At 32.9% G+C, this 17,998-nt stretch overlaps 2 protein-coding genes across 8 annotated transcripts in view; both read left to right on the forward strand.

Annotated features, from left to right (window-relative positions):
• Cher (filamin A protein cher) overlaps positions 1-17,998 on the forward strand; it is a 91,741-nt gene that overhangs the window by 44,851 nt on the left and 28,892 nt on the right. For 5 of the 6 annotated variants that reach the window (XM_076307762.1, XM_076307764.1, XM_076307763.1 and 2 more), the window contains one exon: positions 14,732-14,870. In XM_076307762.1, coding sequence (XP_076163877.1) covers positions 14,732-14,870 — 139 coding nt within the window. Of the gene's footprint in view, positions 1-14,731; positions 14,871-17,680; positions 17,774-17,998 lie in introns of those variants that run through there. The other variant, XM_076307768.1, reaches the window with a different exon arrangement.
• LOC143144889 (uncharacterized) lies at positions 5,173-7,665 on the forward strand. 2 transcript variants are annotated; one of them, XM_076307770.1, is made up of 3 exons: positions 5,173-5,369; positions 6,196-6,542; positions 6,618-7,661. In XM_076307770.1, exons 1-3 carry the CDS (start codon positions 5,180-5,182, stop codon positions 6,954-6,956), a joined length of 876 nt encoding a protein of 291 aa, XP_076163885.1. In that variant the 5' UTR covers positions 5,173-5,179; the 3' UTR covers positions 6,957-7,661. The 2 variants fall into 2 exon arrangements, with proteins under 2 accessions (XP_076163885.1, XP_076163884.1); XM_076307769.1 differs by having other exon boundaries at positions 6,196-7,665.

A 17,998-nucleotide genomic window follows, 5' to 3' on the forward strand; every position in this document is an offset into this window, starting at 1 on the left:
CACAGTCACGATAATATTAGCAATTGATTGGTAATATTTGAAAAAGAGAAAAGCGAGTCTAAACGCTTTTGAAAAATTCTGAATTCTGTAGGTACACTTCGTTTTCTTTTTCTATATTTAATTTTTTCAGAAATTTTAATTAGTAATAAAAATACGCTGATTTGACAGCGTATTTAAACGCTAGATATACATCTAAACAATTTTAAATTCTGCGAGTACACTTCGTTTTCTTTTTCTATACTTTGTTAATTTTTTTTAGAAATTTTATATATTAATAAAAATACACCGATTTGACAGCGTATTTAAACGTTAGATATACATCTAAACAATTCTGAATTCTGTAAGTACGCTTCGTTTTCTTTTTCTATATTTTGTTGATTTTTTTAGAAATTTTAAATAATAATAAAAATACGCCGATTTGAAATGTAGCGTGCAGGTAGCAAAGTGACCTGATAGCCAAGTGTCGAATTGGATACTATTATTAGTTCCTTCTGCAACTTCTGTGTATAACATTTTTTAATATACCATCATAATTTTTTATAGAGCATAACGTATTAGTAGATATATATATACCTTGAAATACATTCAACCTAAAATACATTTAGTACAGAACTAATTTTTCAATATATATTACTTTAGTTTCCCACACGTACCAGTTGTGTCATTCGTGCTCTGTTTCAAGATAAAAATAAACAAAAAATTTTCAAGAATCGTTAATGCACATAATAACAAGCAAAAAAAAAACAAAAATTTCAGGATAATCATATTTTCATTTTGAGCATTTCAAATGGAAAATTGAGAAGAATAGATGAGATCGTCAATCGAGAACAGGAATATTTTTTTTATTAATTTTTTTTTTAATGAACTTTCAACCATTGTTATGGTTGACACACCGATACGAATGTGACACTGTGTTGAAGATTCTACTACCAAGCATACGTGATACGAGCAATGAATCCCATTCACATTTTTTGTTTCACAGTTCATACCAGGTTGTTCTTCATCTTAAAATACAAATGACTACTTAATTTGCTTTTGAATGATCTAAAAATTGCAGTTTGATCGTTTCAAACTCGAAATTACTGTACTCTTACTGTATTTCTTTATATGCAATGGTACACAAAAATTTGGGGAATTATTGAGAACACAGTCCACAGCTCCATTTTCAATGATCTTAAAATGTGGTATCATTTGCAACAACTTTTCTCTACATATCTATCGGAAGGTCAGTCTTAGCATCCGAAATATTTATAAAACGTCGTCACAAATACTATATTGAATTCTCCTACGCATAAGTCATTGCTTATAAAAATGTTAATAAAAATGTTATATGTACATAAGATATATATGTATATATTATGTATATAGAGTGTGTAATAGGGTGGTGATGAAATAAAAACTAGCCTAACCCAAACCTAATCGAAAATATATATTGCACATATATATACATTACATAGTAGCCAATACGTAAAATTAAAAATGAGAAAGACATATACAGTACTGTTTCGTTGTAAGTAGTCTGGCTATCCCCTCCACTGCTTTTGTAGTTGCCACGACGAGTGACCGAGAAGACATATAACTGCGACAAATCATAATGTTCGCCCGAGTCTTTGGCGGCTTTAGTGTTTAGAAAATAAGAGATAATATTTTGTGTCACCCTGATGATTTAAAGGACGAAACTCGTTTCGATTTAATTATTTGTATCGTCTTTCGTTGACTCGAAGTCTCATGGGTCGACACAGGGGCAAAGAGGAATGGGACCACCTATCCTCATCCGAGTTACACTTTCTGAATCTTACAAGGAGAGTGCAAGTCCTTCAGGTCATTGATTCAGTTGAAACTTTGCACGTTTGCAGATTTAGTCATCCGTTTTAAGAAAATACAGCATTATAAGGCAACTATTCAATAGTTTTTGAGATATTTATGATTAAAGCTGTACCATTGCCTTAACTATAGATTTATTTCAAATAATTACCAGATACCATTGTGGCTTAGTGGTAACATCTGAAGATTTCTACGTTGGGGGCTGTGAAGTTCGAGTCTCGCTTAAAATTAATAGTTTTTTTTTTCAATCTATATTTTATTTTGTATTCATTTTTCACCTATGAGAACATAATTCCAAATAAATTATAAATAAAATTTCTTAGTAAACAATTTATTTTCTACGTTTTCTCGTACCAGTATATATTTGTTAAAAAATAATAAGAATACTATGCAAGAAGAATATATCAAGCTTTCGTCAACGGAGTCTCGAAACAAAAGAAACGTAATGAGCAAATCATTCCTCACAGAATAAATATAAGAAAGTAGAAGGTAGAAGAATTTCAAAATAGAGAACTGATTCGTTGTAAGTCGAGTGGACGACTTATAACGATACAATACCGTATACGAAAATAACTGGAACTTATTTTACACTTAATTGGACGATGTTACAAAAGATTATTCAAATTATTGTACAATACAATTTACTCCTTCCATTTATCCAATTCCTCCTTCTTCTATTTATCAGTTCCTCTTCTTCCTTTTTATTCACTTCCTCCTTGTCCTGTTTATCCGATTTCTCCTCTTCTTGTTCATCAATGCCTCCTCTTTCTCTTTATCAAGTTTTTGTAGTTTGTCGGGTAATTGTTCAAACGTAGTATGCATTTTGCAGAGTTATTTGTTGGTTTTGTGCATTCATTAGTTGGACGATACTCTGGATTTTCACGCAACGGAAATTATGATTACAGTACCTTTGTAAATAACCATATTGTCGGCACCTGTTACACTGCACTATTTTTTGTACGAGGGTGTTATTTTAATTATACAGTTCATTAACCTTTCAATGTTGTAAATATTTTGATCTTTAGGGTTTCATTTAAAATCGCCAAAGAATAATGATAATGACACTATTTTAGGGTTTTACTATGCTCGATGTTTACTATATTAGTTACTTCGTAACTTCGAGCTGTAGTTATGTATCTATTAGGTTGTTTAAAAAGTCATTTCGTTTTTTTTTTGGTGAAAGTGAAACACGATTTTTTTAGAATGTATAAACATTTTATTAAGTTATATATTCTCCATTTTGGAAAACGAAATTACTTTCCGAACAACCCAATATATACTTTTGAAGATTTCGGCAATATTTTCACCTTGCCATTGTTAATCTTTAGGCTTTACTCTTTTTTTTTTTTATTATTTCGATACATTCTTTGTATATCAAAAAGGTCATCTAGAAAGTTAGGCGATGGATGCAGTAGTTTGTTAATGTTTAAACTCCTGGTTTGTTTAGTAATATCCATCATTTGTTGATATAGGTTTGGTGGTAATTGTGAACATTTATTGTTTAACATCTCGTGGCACTTACTTTTGGGCTGTTTTTGTTTCTGGCGGTTGAATTATTTTGAAACGGATCACTTTTCCTTGGAGATGGAAATTACCGTTAATAGTGTATTATTCATTTTTGGTGACTAATAGATAGACATTTTGTATTCTCAATCATGAACGAGACAAATCTCGCCACAACTTAAAATTAAGATATACTTTGTCCAGATAAATTCACAGTTTAAGTACACTTTGTAAAATAGCATTCACCAAAGTATAGTTAGAGTGTTTTGGTCACTCAACGTCTCGAACCGAACCGACTCATCGTATAAACTATTATAATTTCTTTATTTCTAGCTCGATATCTTGGTAGCGTATTTTTTAAACATTACATTTTTAATTTACACGAAAAAAAAAAAATTGATTTTCGAACCTGTACACGGGGATTACTCACAAATTTCCAATTATTCTACTCCAATTAAAACATTGTTATCTAATATTCAAGCTTCAAGGTAAGACAAACTATTCATTCGACGAATACTTTTTATTCGTATTACAAGATTTTCTCGAAAAACCCTAACTATTTATTTCCTCTCGTGTACGTTCGCCGCAAGAGTTTGCAATTTAATCTATAATTCGGTCGATTTTTACAGTAACACCGATCGAAGATTCCGATCGTTGAATTAGAATTTGAAAATAAAGAAATTGTTCATTTTATCAAAGATTTGTTACATTACATGCGAGTGAAAGAAGTATACTACCTCCCTCTAGTTGCTTCGAGTAACAGTCTGCTTTCAAGGAATGTCATCCGTAGATGTGCATGCGAATGCAACTGTGTGATAACACTCCTGTGGGGGTTAGGTTATTTAGATACGAATTCACAGTTTGAAATTTGTTCGTTACATGGTACGAAACCGTGGCTATTTCGTCCCGTTCGAACCTTTCCTCGACTACAGGATAATACTCCTTCGAAGGTCGCTAAATTCTGTTCGCACGTTGCAGACGCAATCAATATATGCGCTCGATGCGCGTGCGTTCTATTTTCCAGGCGTAACCGTGTGCGACGTTACACACGAATACGTATCCCGGTATCCGCTGTGTAAGAGGTCGTAAAGGGTCGTGCCACACCGGCATTCGCGTGGTCGCTATTAACGACGATCGAACATTAACCGTGGCTCGATCGGTTTCGTTGTTTCTGACCAGCGCTCGAACGAAATTCGAAATCGTTATTTCGTCGTTTCACCAAATCGGTAACCGAGATCGACGCCAACGCTCGTGTGGTATGGCCCTTACCGCAGGTACAGCTACGCTTACCCTCGTCGTATGCCCAGCGCATACTATATATCGACTTTCTGTCGAACGACAGTTTAGTCGACGCGGTGAAAGGTACGAGCTTATATGGAAGCGCGCATGGTCATCGACAGCTACTCGATTCGACGAAACAGTCAAAGTAGTATTCAACTGCTATTTCATGAAAAAAAAAGTCGGACGACAATCCTCGCGACAGAAAAATATCCGTGAGAGTCATCGAAACACGCATACTCTTGACAAAACGGTCGAAAGAAAATTGACCGATCGGTTGTCGGTTCTGTTCCTAGAAGATCGTGTTATTCTCACTGAGAACAGAGCGCAGGTACTTCGAGCGGATTGGTAGCCACCTAAATCGTTTATGTAGTATTCCATTTTTCCTGTTCACGCGGTTTTTGATTATTGTTTATCGACCGATGTATGCCCTGTAGGGAATACCGTGGTAAAACTCGGAGGGTAAATTTCAGAATTAAACTCGATCCGATCGCAGAAATTAATCGATAGAAATCGTTTGGGAGATAACGCGCCGTAACAGTGATATTGTGTTGTCGTTTTCGTTCGAGGCGTAATGTCGTATTTGATGACGATAGACGATATGGATACGTTCATCGGATTGATAGAGAAACGGCCCTCGTTGTATATGAAAAACTTGAAAGAATACACAGACACAAACGTGAGAAAGAAATTATGGGAGGAAGTGTGTACAGAAATAGTTCCTAACTGGGCAGAACTTAGTGCAGAGAGTAGAATCAAATATGGTGAGTGGTTTCATATTGTTACTTGGATACGATGCAGAAAATCTAGACGTTTTGTAAATTTTATCGAAAAAAAAAAAAAAACAAAGTAAAATGTTAAATATTAACGAATATTCGTTCTATTCGTACGAGTTTTGATTAAAAAAAAAAAAAGATATTTATATAACGTATCTGTAAATTCAATCCTATCCTCGTATATAGTTATGGAAATTACATCTTTTAATTATGGACGCGCTCTAAGATTCGATCGTTCGACGAGTTCTCGTGTATTTGAAATGATACATTTTTTCCCGCTGCGAAGTGTGGTTCGTCGTACGAGTTTCATTCCTCCCTGCACAAAAGGGTACCATTTTGCCTTTGGTCGTGGTCGAACAATTTTCTATCGCGAAGTGAAACGTATTTTTTTCCAAATTAGAAATATCGAGAATTTCGAAATGATTAGAAACTGTACGTACCCAATATCCGTGTACAAAAATTTCTAATCAACATCGAAACGGATCGTCAGAGTGCAGAAAAAAAATATTTTTTCTCGTCCTAAAAAAAGGAATCGAATTTTTCATTGATTTCTCTATTGTCTCCTCTGTTCACCGCTCCGATTGCATTCGGAAAAATTTTGTTTTCTTTTACGTAGAATCGGTCGGTTCGTCCAATCTTGCGCGAACATTTCTAGAAAATAAATATCGGCCGCTGTGTTCCCCGAATTGGTTGCAAATCGTTGGTAAAATTCTTCTTAAGAATTCTTAAGAAAGTTGAAGATAGAACGCATCGAGGCTCGGTCGCCTTGCCAGGAATTGGCGATTTGAAAACAATTTCTTTTTCGTTGATGCAGGACAAGAGGTGCAGAAAAAGTGGTTAAACCTAAGGAGTTGTTTCAGCCGAGAGCTACGAGCGCAGAAAAATGTTAAAACGGGTCAGTCGGCGAGCAAACGACGTAGGTACATATATTTCGAGAAACTGCTGTTCCTTTTGCCAACTATGGAACAACGATCCGCGGAGAATAACGTGGACTCGCAAAGTGTCGCGCTCGAGGAATTTGAGAATCAAGACTCCGACAGTCAAGAGTCCGATGTTTCACCGAAACCGTCCACGTCGCAGTACAGAACCAGCGTAACGAAAAGGAAAGAGAAAAGGAGCGTGAATTTCGAAGAAGCTCTACTGAATATCTTGCAGAAAGAGGTAGACGAAGACACCAATTTTGCCCTTTCTCTCGTTCCGACATTGCGTTCGCTGACAGAGGATGAAAATTTACAGGCGAAGATACAAATCCTGGACATTTTCCGGCAAATCAAGCAGAACGGAGTCACTAACCAATTCATACCGAATTACAACCATCTACCGCACAATCTCCTGCACCAACAGAACATACCGACACCAGTGTTCACACCGTTGCACCATACCAGTCCGTCGTACACAGTGAACACTCCTCGAATAGTAATTCATCAAAATGTACAAGACAACGCGTCCTCGTCGCCATTCGAGCACAAACATTCTGCGGGCAGACCCTCCTCGGTGACTTCTGACAACACCGAGCAACCTTACTTCATCAATTTCCCCGACAAATCCCCCAAAACTGAAACACCGTCTCCCTGAAGCAACGACAGGTTATTAAATTGATCTTTTAGCCGGGAAAACGTGCTAAACGGGGAAATGATTTTTAAGATAGCGTTCCATCCGTGTTCGTTCGACAAATCGCCACTTTGTGTTGTGTATATTGTACCGTGTATACACGATACACGTCGCGTGTACCTAGCGAAAATGTTTGCTTCGATACGAAACAAGAGTACAAATATCGCGCTCGAACGCTGTACTCGCTCGGTCGTGTTACATCCGAATATCGCGGTTAGAAAGTTAAATAAATTACGCGGGGGGAGAGAACGTCGTTTACATCGAGCAATTTTTTCCATCCGAACAGAAAGTAAGAAAATACGATACCAACCGAGATATCCGACCGAAGGAGAAGCTGGAGCCGCCATCTTTTTTTTCTACGCGCACGATTAAAAAAAAAAAGAATTACCGAAAGCAGCTTTGTTCTTCTCGCGAGCACGGTATGCTTGTAATGTCTTTCGTAGACTCTCGCTTACATTGAGAATTCAGCCTCCATTACAGACACTATGTATGTACTCGTATATAAATAAAACATGTTTATAATCACGTTTATATTGCACCCGTGTTGTTGTAATTACGCGACGCAACGGAAAATTGAACATTTTTACAAGAGCGCTTTGCAGAATTTTTTACATTGACTGTTTTCAATCTACTATTAATCTAAGTAGCAAAATGTTCAGTACAGTAGCTGAACATTTGTATCCATTCGGGAATACTTTTATATACACATTTTTTTATGAATAACAAACTACATACAATAACGCCGAATTCTAATTTCTGATTTATGTAATACACTGTCCATTACACATAAATCCGCGTTTCGATTATTTATACGAAAAATCAATAGTTTTCGTTTCTCTGTTGTAATTTATTCATTGTCACTGTACGTTTGACAGAAGAACCGTTTAAGATGTAATGTATAATGAAATAATTTTTCTTAAGCTTCATTTTTTTTATTTATAATCTAAATGATAATCAGTAAATATACACAAGGTGATTCTTTCGCCAGTAGACTCCAGAGGGTTGCCACTGTCTAAACATCGAGGTGGTAGTCCAGTGTTTGTGTAGTGATCTGTCAATGTAGAAGTTGCTGTTATGTTAACAGTTGGTCGATGAAAACGAATATTGCAATGCAAATGGCTAAATTTGGAAGAGAGAAACAGTATGGAATTATCGCTTCGATGTTTAGGCGGTGGCACTCTGAAGTCTACTGACGAGAGAATCACACTATATAATGATTGGTTTAAGAATGACACATACAGTTCATTCTCTCAGTGTAGGAAAGCACTAATTAAATTTTGTAGTTACGATTTCATTGTGTATACATATTGATCGCAGAGTAAGATCTATAAAATGTTCTCTTCTTGGTCATCTCGGATTTTATAACGAAACGATACAACGAAATTAAACATAACGTTTAGCAAATAAAAAAAGGTGACTTTAAACATTTTAATTTAGGAAATTCTTGAATTTTACAAACGGACGACTTTTAATACGAGACACTTTTCCTATGTGTCGTGTATATTCTAGGGATGTTACGTGTTACCAACTTTAAGAAACAGAAAATGTAAAGTCACTATGTCAATATACCTCCTTGATTTTGTATACAAATGGAAAATAGAACGAAAAATAAGAAAAGCTTGACATAAAAAAACAGTATTGACACTTAATTGAAGAAATTGATTAAGTTTTCCAAGTTTGACATTGTTCTAACTTTGTGGAATTTAGTCCTGTTTAGTGATTTAGTAAAAATGTTAGCAATTTAATTTTCAGTTGATATTTTCTGAACATCGATTACATTATTCGTAATCGTAAACAAAACGATGAATGACCTATGTGTTTTAAGTTTTTGCTCGAAAAATTTTCGTTTTTTGAAAGAACTATCACTCTGGAGTTGTCTTCATATATAGTATGTATCTTACCAAATGCCCCAAATCGATAGAAACTCTTCAATGCAATCAACAAGAGTATAATACAATAAAAATTGTTCGTTCATACCACTTACGGTAGTAGACATTACTTTTGAGACGATAGTAGGTACAAGTTATAGTACATACCTGGTATCAAAAAACCCTAAAGGTTCCTTCAAAATGGGTCTTCATTTTCGAGATATTTTGATTTAAAGATATGCATATAGTAAACGAATTACTTAAATTTTTTGAATAGATTGAATTTTGGGTAAGTCGGTAGAATGAATGATGGAGTAGGATGATCGAATCCTAGTCTCCTGTTCGTAACTATTCTTTTTTTTTTTTTTAGTACAACTTTGAAATGTAAAAATGTGTTTGATTTATTTTTATATGATATCAATATTGAAACAAAAAACCTTAAGTTTTTAATAATTTAATAGAAGTAAATACAGTAGTGAAATAGCAATATATGTCGTGTATATTTTTCTGTATTATTTATTCGTATTAGCGACTACCAGGTAAATTCTACATTGGTTATTCGTATTGTCACTATCGACGCTAATTGTTTTCGGACATATTCCAAACAATTGACCTAGGAAGGGTTATCCGTATACCTGCTCATTTTGGGTAACTGTATTGTATTTTCCAAATTGTTCCAATTCCTTGGTCGTTCAGCTACGTAAGCTTCTTGTTGGTGGGAAATAATGCAATGTAAAATTAATAATATACAATATTGATTGTTTCTTTAGCTTTCTTTATATTTTATACAATACTTGGAATGATATTTACACACTGCCTGGAAACACCATGCACATTATATAAATGTAATTTCTTGGCAACTACATAAGCCTAATTGTAAGGTCTGTTCATTGTCGAAGCACACTTGACTAACATTTTTAAATGTTGGCTTTGGTGTGTCATTTGCTAATGAGCCCGCTGCATACCACGCATATGACAGCATAGGCTGAATATTGAAACCGATAATTGATTATCGATTAATGGATGTATTTTTAATACGTCTTCTCTACTTGTTAATCTAATCTTATTTTCTAACACGTATGTGCTATGTTGTAGCCTCTTGATAAAAATTTTAATTTGCCAATACGAATAACCAATATGGAATTTATCTGGTAATGACTAATCCAAATAAATAATACAGAAAAATATATGCGACATATACTGTTATTTTATTACTGTATTTACTTCTATTCTTTACGCTAAAAATTTAAGGTTTTTTATCTTAATATTTATGTCATATAGCATTGTATTAAAAAAAAAAAAAAATAGTAACGAGAAGAGGCTAGGATTCGAACCCCATTATCAACAGTTTCGTAATCACTTGCTCTAATGACTTAGACAAAACTCCTTTTGTTAGAAAGATATGACTAATTAGTTTACTATGTGCATATCAAACTTTAAATCAAAATATCTCGAAAACGAAGGTCCATTTTGAAAAAACCCATTAGAGTTTTTTGATACTAGGTATGTACTATAACTTTCACCTACTACCCTCTCAAAAGCGATGTCCATTACTGTAACATCCCTCTTGTGAGGGGGACTCTGATAGATCCCAAAGCTCAACTACCAAGCGATGTAACCTGACTTGACATCGAATATCAATGAAATAATACGAATGCAACGATGGAACATTTTTATTTTTATTTTCTTTTCTTCTTTCAATAAAACTTTTACCTGTGACGTTTCTCTGGTTAAAATGAGACCAAGCGCGATAGAATTTGTGTTACATTTACTTATTTAATAAGCGATATGAGAAAATTATCATTATTTATTAAATACGTAAATGTAATCCAAATTATAATGTGTTTGGTTTCATTTCATTCAGGAACACACCTCACAAATAAGATGATAGAAAACGCGTAACTATATGGCGTAGTGTTACAATTATTTCGATAACGACTTAGATAATTTTCTGAAAAAGATGTATCAGGTCTCGTTCTATTTGCTATGTATAACAAAACACCTATTAAATTTCTGTACTTCAAATCATCTTCTACAATTTCGATTTAGAATTTGCTTTAGTTTAGGATTCGTTTCAATGGATGTTTCAGACTTCTTTGCTTCTTTAATTCTGTATTTTTCAGCTAAACTCTTTATATATTTTTTCTTAATTTAATATCATTTTTATCACATAATACTTCTTTTGTTAACTTAAGAAATTAATAGGTTTTTCACTTACTGAGTTACATATGTTTGATAACCATACTCTAAAAACTTATACCCAACATGAATTCATGGAAACACTCATCATTTTCAATAATTATACCTTGTTCCTCTGGGTTTACCATTTTTTTTGGAATAAGCACATATATTCGTTTCTTAATTACAGAAGACTGTCAAAAAATTTTGTCTTCTTTAAACCAATAGCAATCAAATTTTCTTTACTGTTATAGATCATTATTTTTTTAAATAAAGTACAATTACTCTGATTGACAGTGTTGGAAAATGCTTAAATTGTGTTTTATATTAAGCACATAAATACTTTTAATTTCAATTTCAATTATTTTGCCTCAAACATACAAGTAACTAATTATAATTCCAGTTTTTGTTAATCTCAGTGAAAAATAATCCCCTACTTTGACTTGTATAGGGTTATCTAATTTTGTATACGAAGTAAAAGATTTATCAGAATTAAGTATGTAGTCAAAATATCCACTATCCAATAAATTTATTTTGCTTTGTGTAGATATATTATCTTGATTACTGGTTTCTGCTACCATGATTTCAATTATAAATTGTTACGTTATCAACTTCTAATTTTCCTGTTATTCTGGTTGAATTATTATTATCTATCATGCCAGCTTGTATTACTACTGCAATATTGTTCCGTATGACCTAATTGATTACATTTGTAATATTTCTATACCGAATTATTCTGTTTATGTGCATTGTCTTGGAATTTTAAATATCCAAGCCTGTCATCGTTTGAATTGTTTAGATTAGATTATCTATTCTGATGATAGTGATTTTAATAAATAAAGATTTCATTATGTGACATTTGGGAGAATACTTGAGAACCCTTAATGCTATCATTGGTACAATAATGTTTTTGGAATTCTAGTGTTAGCCTCAACTTAATATATTCAACTGCCTTACCTTTTTCTGGTAAGACTTATACTATATCAACATATGACATGCCCTTAAAGAATGTTAGAAGTAGATAATTTAATTTGTCTTCATTACTTACAATTTCGTCAGCATTTCTTAGTTCGTACAGATGCTTTTCAAATACATTGAATAATTGAGTAAAATTTTTATTTTCTTTCATTTTTAAATCCAATAATTTTGTTTTGCATAACAGTTTAACTGCATTACTTTTAACTAAATAAATTTACCAATCATAGTTTTTGTCATATTTTCATATATATATTTAATTTTAACTATGAGTTTGTGACACTGTGTATGATGTAATTGTTAGCCTTAATTTCCATTTGCTTCCATGTGGGTTTAGTCATTCCTCCTGATTTTATGTTATGCATTATCGTTTTTTGGCACTCTTTCATTTCAAGAAATAAATTTAATCTAATCTCCACTTATTGTAGCATTTACCATCAAAAACTTGCAAAGCAAATTCTTTTCTTTTATTAGCCATATTGAAATTTTAAAAGAAACTTTGAGGTTATTTTTTTACTTCTAATTTATATATTAATTCAATTCTGTAACTTCTTAGAAAACTACACTATATGCTACCATTTTATAAAATATTATTTTATTTTATGATATAACTTACAAAACTATCTTACAATTATGAATACTAATACTTTTGTCTTATAAATTACATTTTAAAAACGCACTTTCATACGAGCGAGACCTTCCATTAGTGCACATTCAGTACAGTCGATATCGATATGTACATATATTCTAGAGTGATTACGAGGTACCAACTTTAAGGAAATGAAAATCACTATTAAAAAATAGGAAAAGAAATCACTATCTCAATACATATTTATATTTTCATATTTTACGAACAACAATAAAAAGGCAAGGATACTGAATGTTTTTGATTTTGCATTACTCCACACTTTACGGTTATAAAATAAAGTAATTAATAAAAATTGTGTTTATTGCTTACTTTTAGTGTGACTCAATCCTCGTTTGGTGAAATAGCAAATTTTAAGTTTGTATTTTGTAATATTGTATGTTGGTCAAACTGTGAGAAAACTTTGATAAAATTTAATGTGCTTGTACAATAAAAAGGAAAGGACTTCTATGAATATTTCAATAGTTCCGAGTTTAATAAACGAAACATTCCTTTCAACAGTTTTTCACTGCACGAAAGATTCCCTACTTAACACGTTAGGCAACTTACAGACATAGCGATACTAAAATGATCTTTAACTATGGGGATAAAATTGTTTGTCGAATTTTTGTCTGTTGCATTCTATTGCACACAATCATATAACACGATTGACGAGAAAATAATTCTTGAAAAATTTTAAATTGATTGAACATTAGGAATCCAGACCGCATTTTGATTACAGTTTTATGACACAACATGCAATCAATGGCTAAAATGTAGTGACATTCACGAAACCTACATGTACTTACTTTTGGCCGCAACTACGGATGCTAAATATTAAATTTCTTAATTTTATTAAATATGCACGAGAATACCATTGCTATATTGACGAGATATTTCTGATGAAAATAAAACTAAACTCAAGTCAACTGTCTTTTGGACAAATTTTGAGTTACACTTAAAATATTTTAATTTTTAATCAATGTAGGTATTTTTCGTATACACTTACCGCAAGAGTACTATTTATATCAGAATACAGTAGACGTTAATAAGTAATAAGAATGTTCATGTAATTGTTTTAAGGATATATGAATATTAATAGATTTAAGTATGCAATGAATAGGATTTTATTTAATTTTTTCTTTATTCGAGAATATAGAAAAGAAGTTACTAAAAAAAAGAAGTATACATAATAAATTGTAGTATTATTTAATAGTGCTCATAGATTAAGATTCTTTTATTATGGAAATTGTTCAAAAAGGTCTTTATCTGCCAAGCTACAAAATATTTCAATTTCATAAATCTTTAAACTTCTCATTGAAGACATTCAGTGGCTCCTTTTAATTAAGGTTGATTATGACAGGCATGTTTCCTAATTTTCCAGGCAGATTGTTTTACTGTCTCTTGTATTCAAACTTCATAGTAATTCATAAGATAAGAAATGAAAAATGAATGTTCGTTAGGAAAAGATGGCAATTTAACAGATTTAATTGCTAATAGAAACTTCCTTTGGTAAATTTTATCACTCTGTAAGAGGAGTCGAAAGGGGAAGTAAAAAAAAAATATAAGTTAACTGTATATTTTATTCTTCGACCGATTGCTCTTTTTTCAATTCTTTAAACCCACTTATGACACCTTAATCTTTCGAGGTTCGCAATAGTTGCGTCATGACAATGTATGTAATTCGATCCTTAACGTATCAGTCAATGGCGCACATGATCCATCGTTACACGCATACACATATTCACACGTGCAGCTTGCAACTCATTGTCAACAGTATTCACTATTATAACGTTATTGAACTAATAAATATAAGACGATAAACCACGTACCCTATATTATTGGGTTGTTCGGAAAGTCATTTATTTCTTTTTCTGGTGAAAATGAAACACGATTTTTTTAGAGTGTACAAACGTTTCATTAAATTATATATTCTCCAGTTTGAAAAACGAAATCACTTTCCGAACAACCCAATACAGTGACGTTGAATACGAGCGAACATCATATCGATGCACTACAGTTTCTTATTAAAAATGAATGACTATAACGACGATACACGGAACACTACATATTTTCTATATTTTTTTGTTTAGCGAAGTTGTAGATATTGACATTGAGGATAATGGAGATGGCACGGTTAATATTTATTATACTGTTGCGGATGCTGGCGACTATACACTTAGCATCAAATTTGGTGGACAACCGATACCAGATGGATTTTATACCTTCACGGTAAGTTAATACACTATTCCATTTCTTTTTTTAATTCTTATTTGCAAAACAGTATTTTTGGAATTTATTAATTCTGTTTTATTTCGCGAAAGAATAATTGCAACACGCTCTTAAAACAAATATTTACTTCACTTCGTATATGTCGTTCCACGCTAAACCGTGATTTTAACTACACGTAATCAAGAGAATACGAATAAATGATTCAAAAACACGTCACGATTTTAGGGTGGTACAAGAGAGACGAATAAAAAGCATTCAGTGAAATATGATATATTTATATTTCGTATAAATGTATATTTATACATTTATAAATACACGAATGTAGAAATTTGAATAATCGACACGAGAGTATTCGAAAATGTACTTGGACGATTGAAACGATAGCATATTGTAATTAATAAGTTACGTTCTTAGAAGTACAACCACCCTGACTGTTCGTATTATATTCTATCGATAATAGAGACACGAAAGAGTATAAGGTGAATAATCTATGTTACTGATAACCCAGGATTAGCTGTGAAAAACTCGTCTGAATTTATTATACGATCCAGTTTGAAATCTAATACGCATCTTGTCCTCTGTGAAGGCCTCATAGACTATTTCGAGTGCATGTCAGGCTTTCCCAAATTTATAAGCAGAATCATTCGGTAGTAGGCGGAGGGGAGTAGACTAGCATTAAATTAATACGAGTGGATAAATCCGAAACCTTTGGCATAGTTTCACAATGTATATCAGTTTTGACTTAGTTGTGTTACGATTATTCGATTCAATAATAACAATCACAGTACAATAGTTCTGACAGCAGCTTGAAAACCTAACTTTGCACGTACACGAAAAGAGGAAGATTGTAATCGTCATTTGTTCTTCTCGATGCATCTTTCAAATAATAATAAATTAAATTAGTTTAAGAAGTTAAATTTCGAATTAATTTTCGAATGGACAGTTATACATTTAAACGACAAAGATTGTCTACCAAGAATTATTGTCTATCTAAGAAGAATAAAATACTCGATGAAGCATAAATAAAAGGAAAAATGAATACATAAAAAAAAAGCACGATTGCCAACTGAACTGAAAAATAGTAAATTTTTATGGCCGAACCGGTATAGCGATTCTTATATTTATAGATTTCGATTCAAGTTCAAAAACTTCGTTAAGAAACATTCAAATTCGAATTCACGGTCTTTTAAAAAATAATATCGCCTTTTTTACAGTTTATGCTAGGCTTTTATGCAGCTTTCTATGCAAGTTCTTAACAAAATATAATACTAATTGCTCACATCGAAACTGCGATTTTTCAATGTCACATTAAGGATACGAATAAGACAGTACTCGTATCTTTTGGTTATTATTCCGAAAGTATTGTTTTAAGTTTCTCAAGCAAAGATTGTTCAAAGGTTCGTATAAAAGTTCATTCAATTTCCAACTGGTCTCCAGTCTTTTCAGAAAAAATCTTACCCCAAGTTCTGCGCGAATTGTTTTCAATTATCGAACGTTTGAAAGTACTTTGTCTCTAACTAATGTAAATAACACTTGAAACACGGGTACTTTCTGTTGTATCACAATCCAAGAATCTCAGCAATTTGAGTCTGTTGGCGACCGTATTAAATCACACGTATCATATGGAACGTATGTAAATATACGAGCTACAATGTTCACTCGTAACGTTTTGCCGAACAATTTATAATCCTGATGTATGATTTTCACATTCCCTTAAGTTTTGTATATTACGATCTTATATTTCAAGTAGATACGTATCCTGAAGAGAGTAGGTACATATATTTAAAGTTCCAACAACACTAAATTGACCGATCGTATTCCATTTAGACTTGGAATAATAATTTCATTTATTCTAGCACAAGTAGATAAAAATCTGTCGCGATATTCTCCATTAATTCCATAATTCGAGGTATATTTATTTAAAATCCAAACGACACTATATTGGCCGATCGTATTCTATTTAGACCTGGAATAATAATTTCATTTATTCGAGCACAAGTAGATAAAAATCTGTCGCGATATTCTCCATTAATTCCATAATTCGAGGTATATTTATTTAAAATCCAAACGACACTACATTGGCCGATCGTATTCTATTTAGACTTGGAATAATAATTTCATTTATTCGAGCACAAGTAGATAGAAATTTGTTGCGATATTCTCCATTAATTCGATCAAAAATGAATTTCCAGTTTCTTCGTGTCGTAATACGTGCTTTGAAAAATATTGCAACAGAAAAACTCAACGACCAGTGTTCGTGTTGCGCCATCAAAGCAGAGAACTGTTAAAAAATTGAACACCAGAAAACCTTCGACCGATGAGAATTGCTTAGTTCAAATTTCGTTAAACACTCGAGATAGTTGAATGGAAAGTGTCCCGAGTGCACGGAATGCTTTTAACTTTACAACACAATGAGAGGACCAAGGAAACAGCTTCGTTTAGAAGAAAAAGAATACGTTACGTGAAAGCGACGTATCGAAAATGACTCGTGAAATTCGGGTTAATGACGTCACCTCGCGTTTTTACGCCACCGGATCGTTGAATACAACAATAGTAACTATTATCGTAAAGATGTCGTTTGAGATCAAGGAACTTGTTCGTGTTTTAAAAATGGTTAAGATGTTCGGTCAGTTTCAATCCGAAAGAGTCTGGTGCTCGGGTAACCGAAAATTTGAAGATTTGTCGTTTAACAGTAACATCGAAGCACGTTTTGCTATGGAAAAATCTTTTGTACAGTAGATGAGTGGGGGCTGGCCAGCTATTATCGTAACATCCAATTCAGCATTGTGACCGAAATTATCGTCGGTTACCACGAGTTTCGTGACGGCCACCGTCCTAGCTGGTTCCTGCTGTCATACATATATACATATATTGCTGCTCAACGCTTTAACGCGTAAATTAAGGTACGAATTAAGAATTGAAAAGGGATTGTTTAAAGGGGGTGGTCAGGGTGTCGGGTCGAGAAATCGATGACTTCCTTTTACATCCTTCGCAAGTTACAAATCGTTTAATTGTACATCACTCGGGCTCTGTTTGGAAATTTGAAAGAATAACGATGTTTTAGACATATTTTCGAAAATATTTTCAATTGGTTTGGTACAACATCGTGAAACCAGCGAGTTTCAACG

The sequence above is a fragment of the Ptiloglossa arizonensis genome, chromosome 3 (genome assembly GCF_051014685.1).
Source record: "Ptiloglossa arizonensis isolate GNS036 chromosome 3, iyPtiAriz1_principal, whole genome shotgun sequence".
Classification (NCBI taxonomy): Eukaryota; Metazoa; Arthropoda; class Insecta; order Hymenoptera; family Colletidae; genus Ptiloglossa; species Ptiloglossa arizonensis.

Coding starts and splice junctions, on each gene's coding strand:
- LOC143144889 (XM_076307769.1), top strand. CDS start 5,180: ATGTCGTATTTGATGACGATAGACGATATGGATACGTTCATCGGATTG. Junction 5,370..6,195: donor AGAGAGTAGAATCAAATATG/GTGAGTGGTTTC, acceptor TCGTTGATGCAG/GACAAGAGGTGCAGAAAAAG.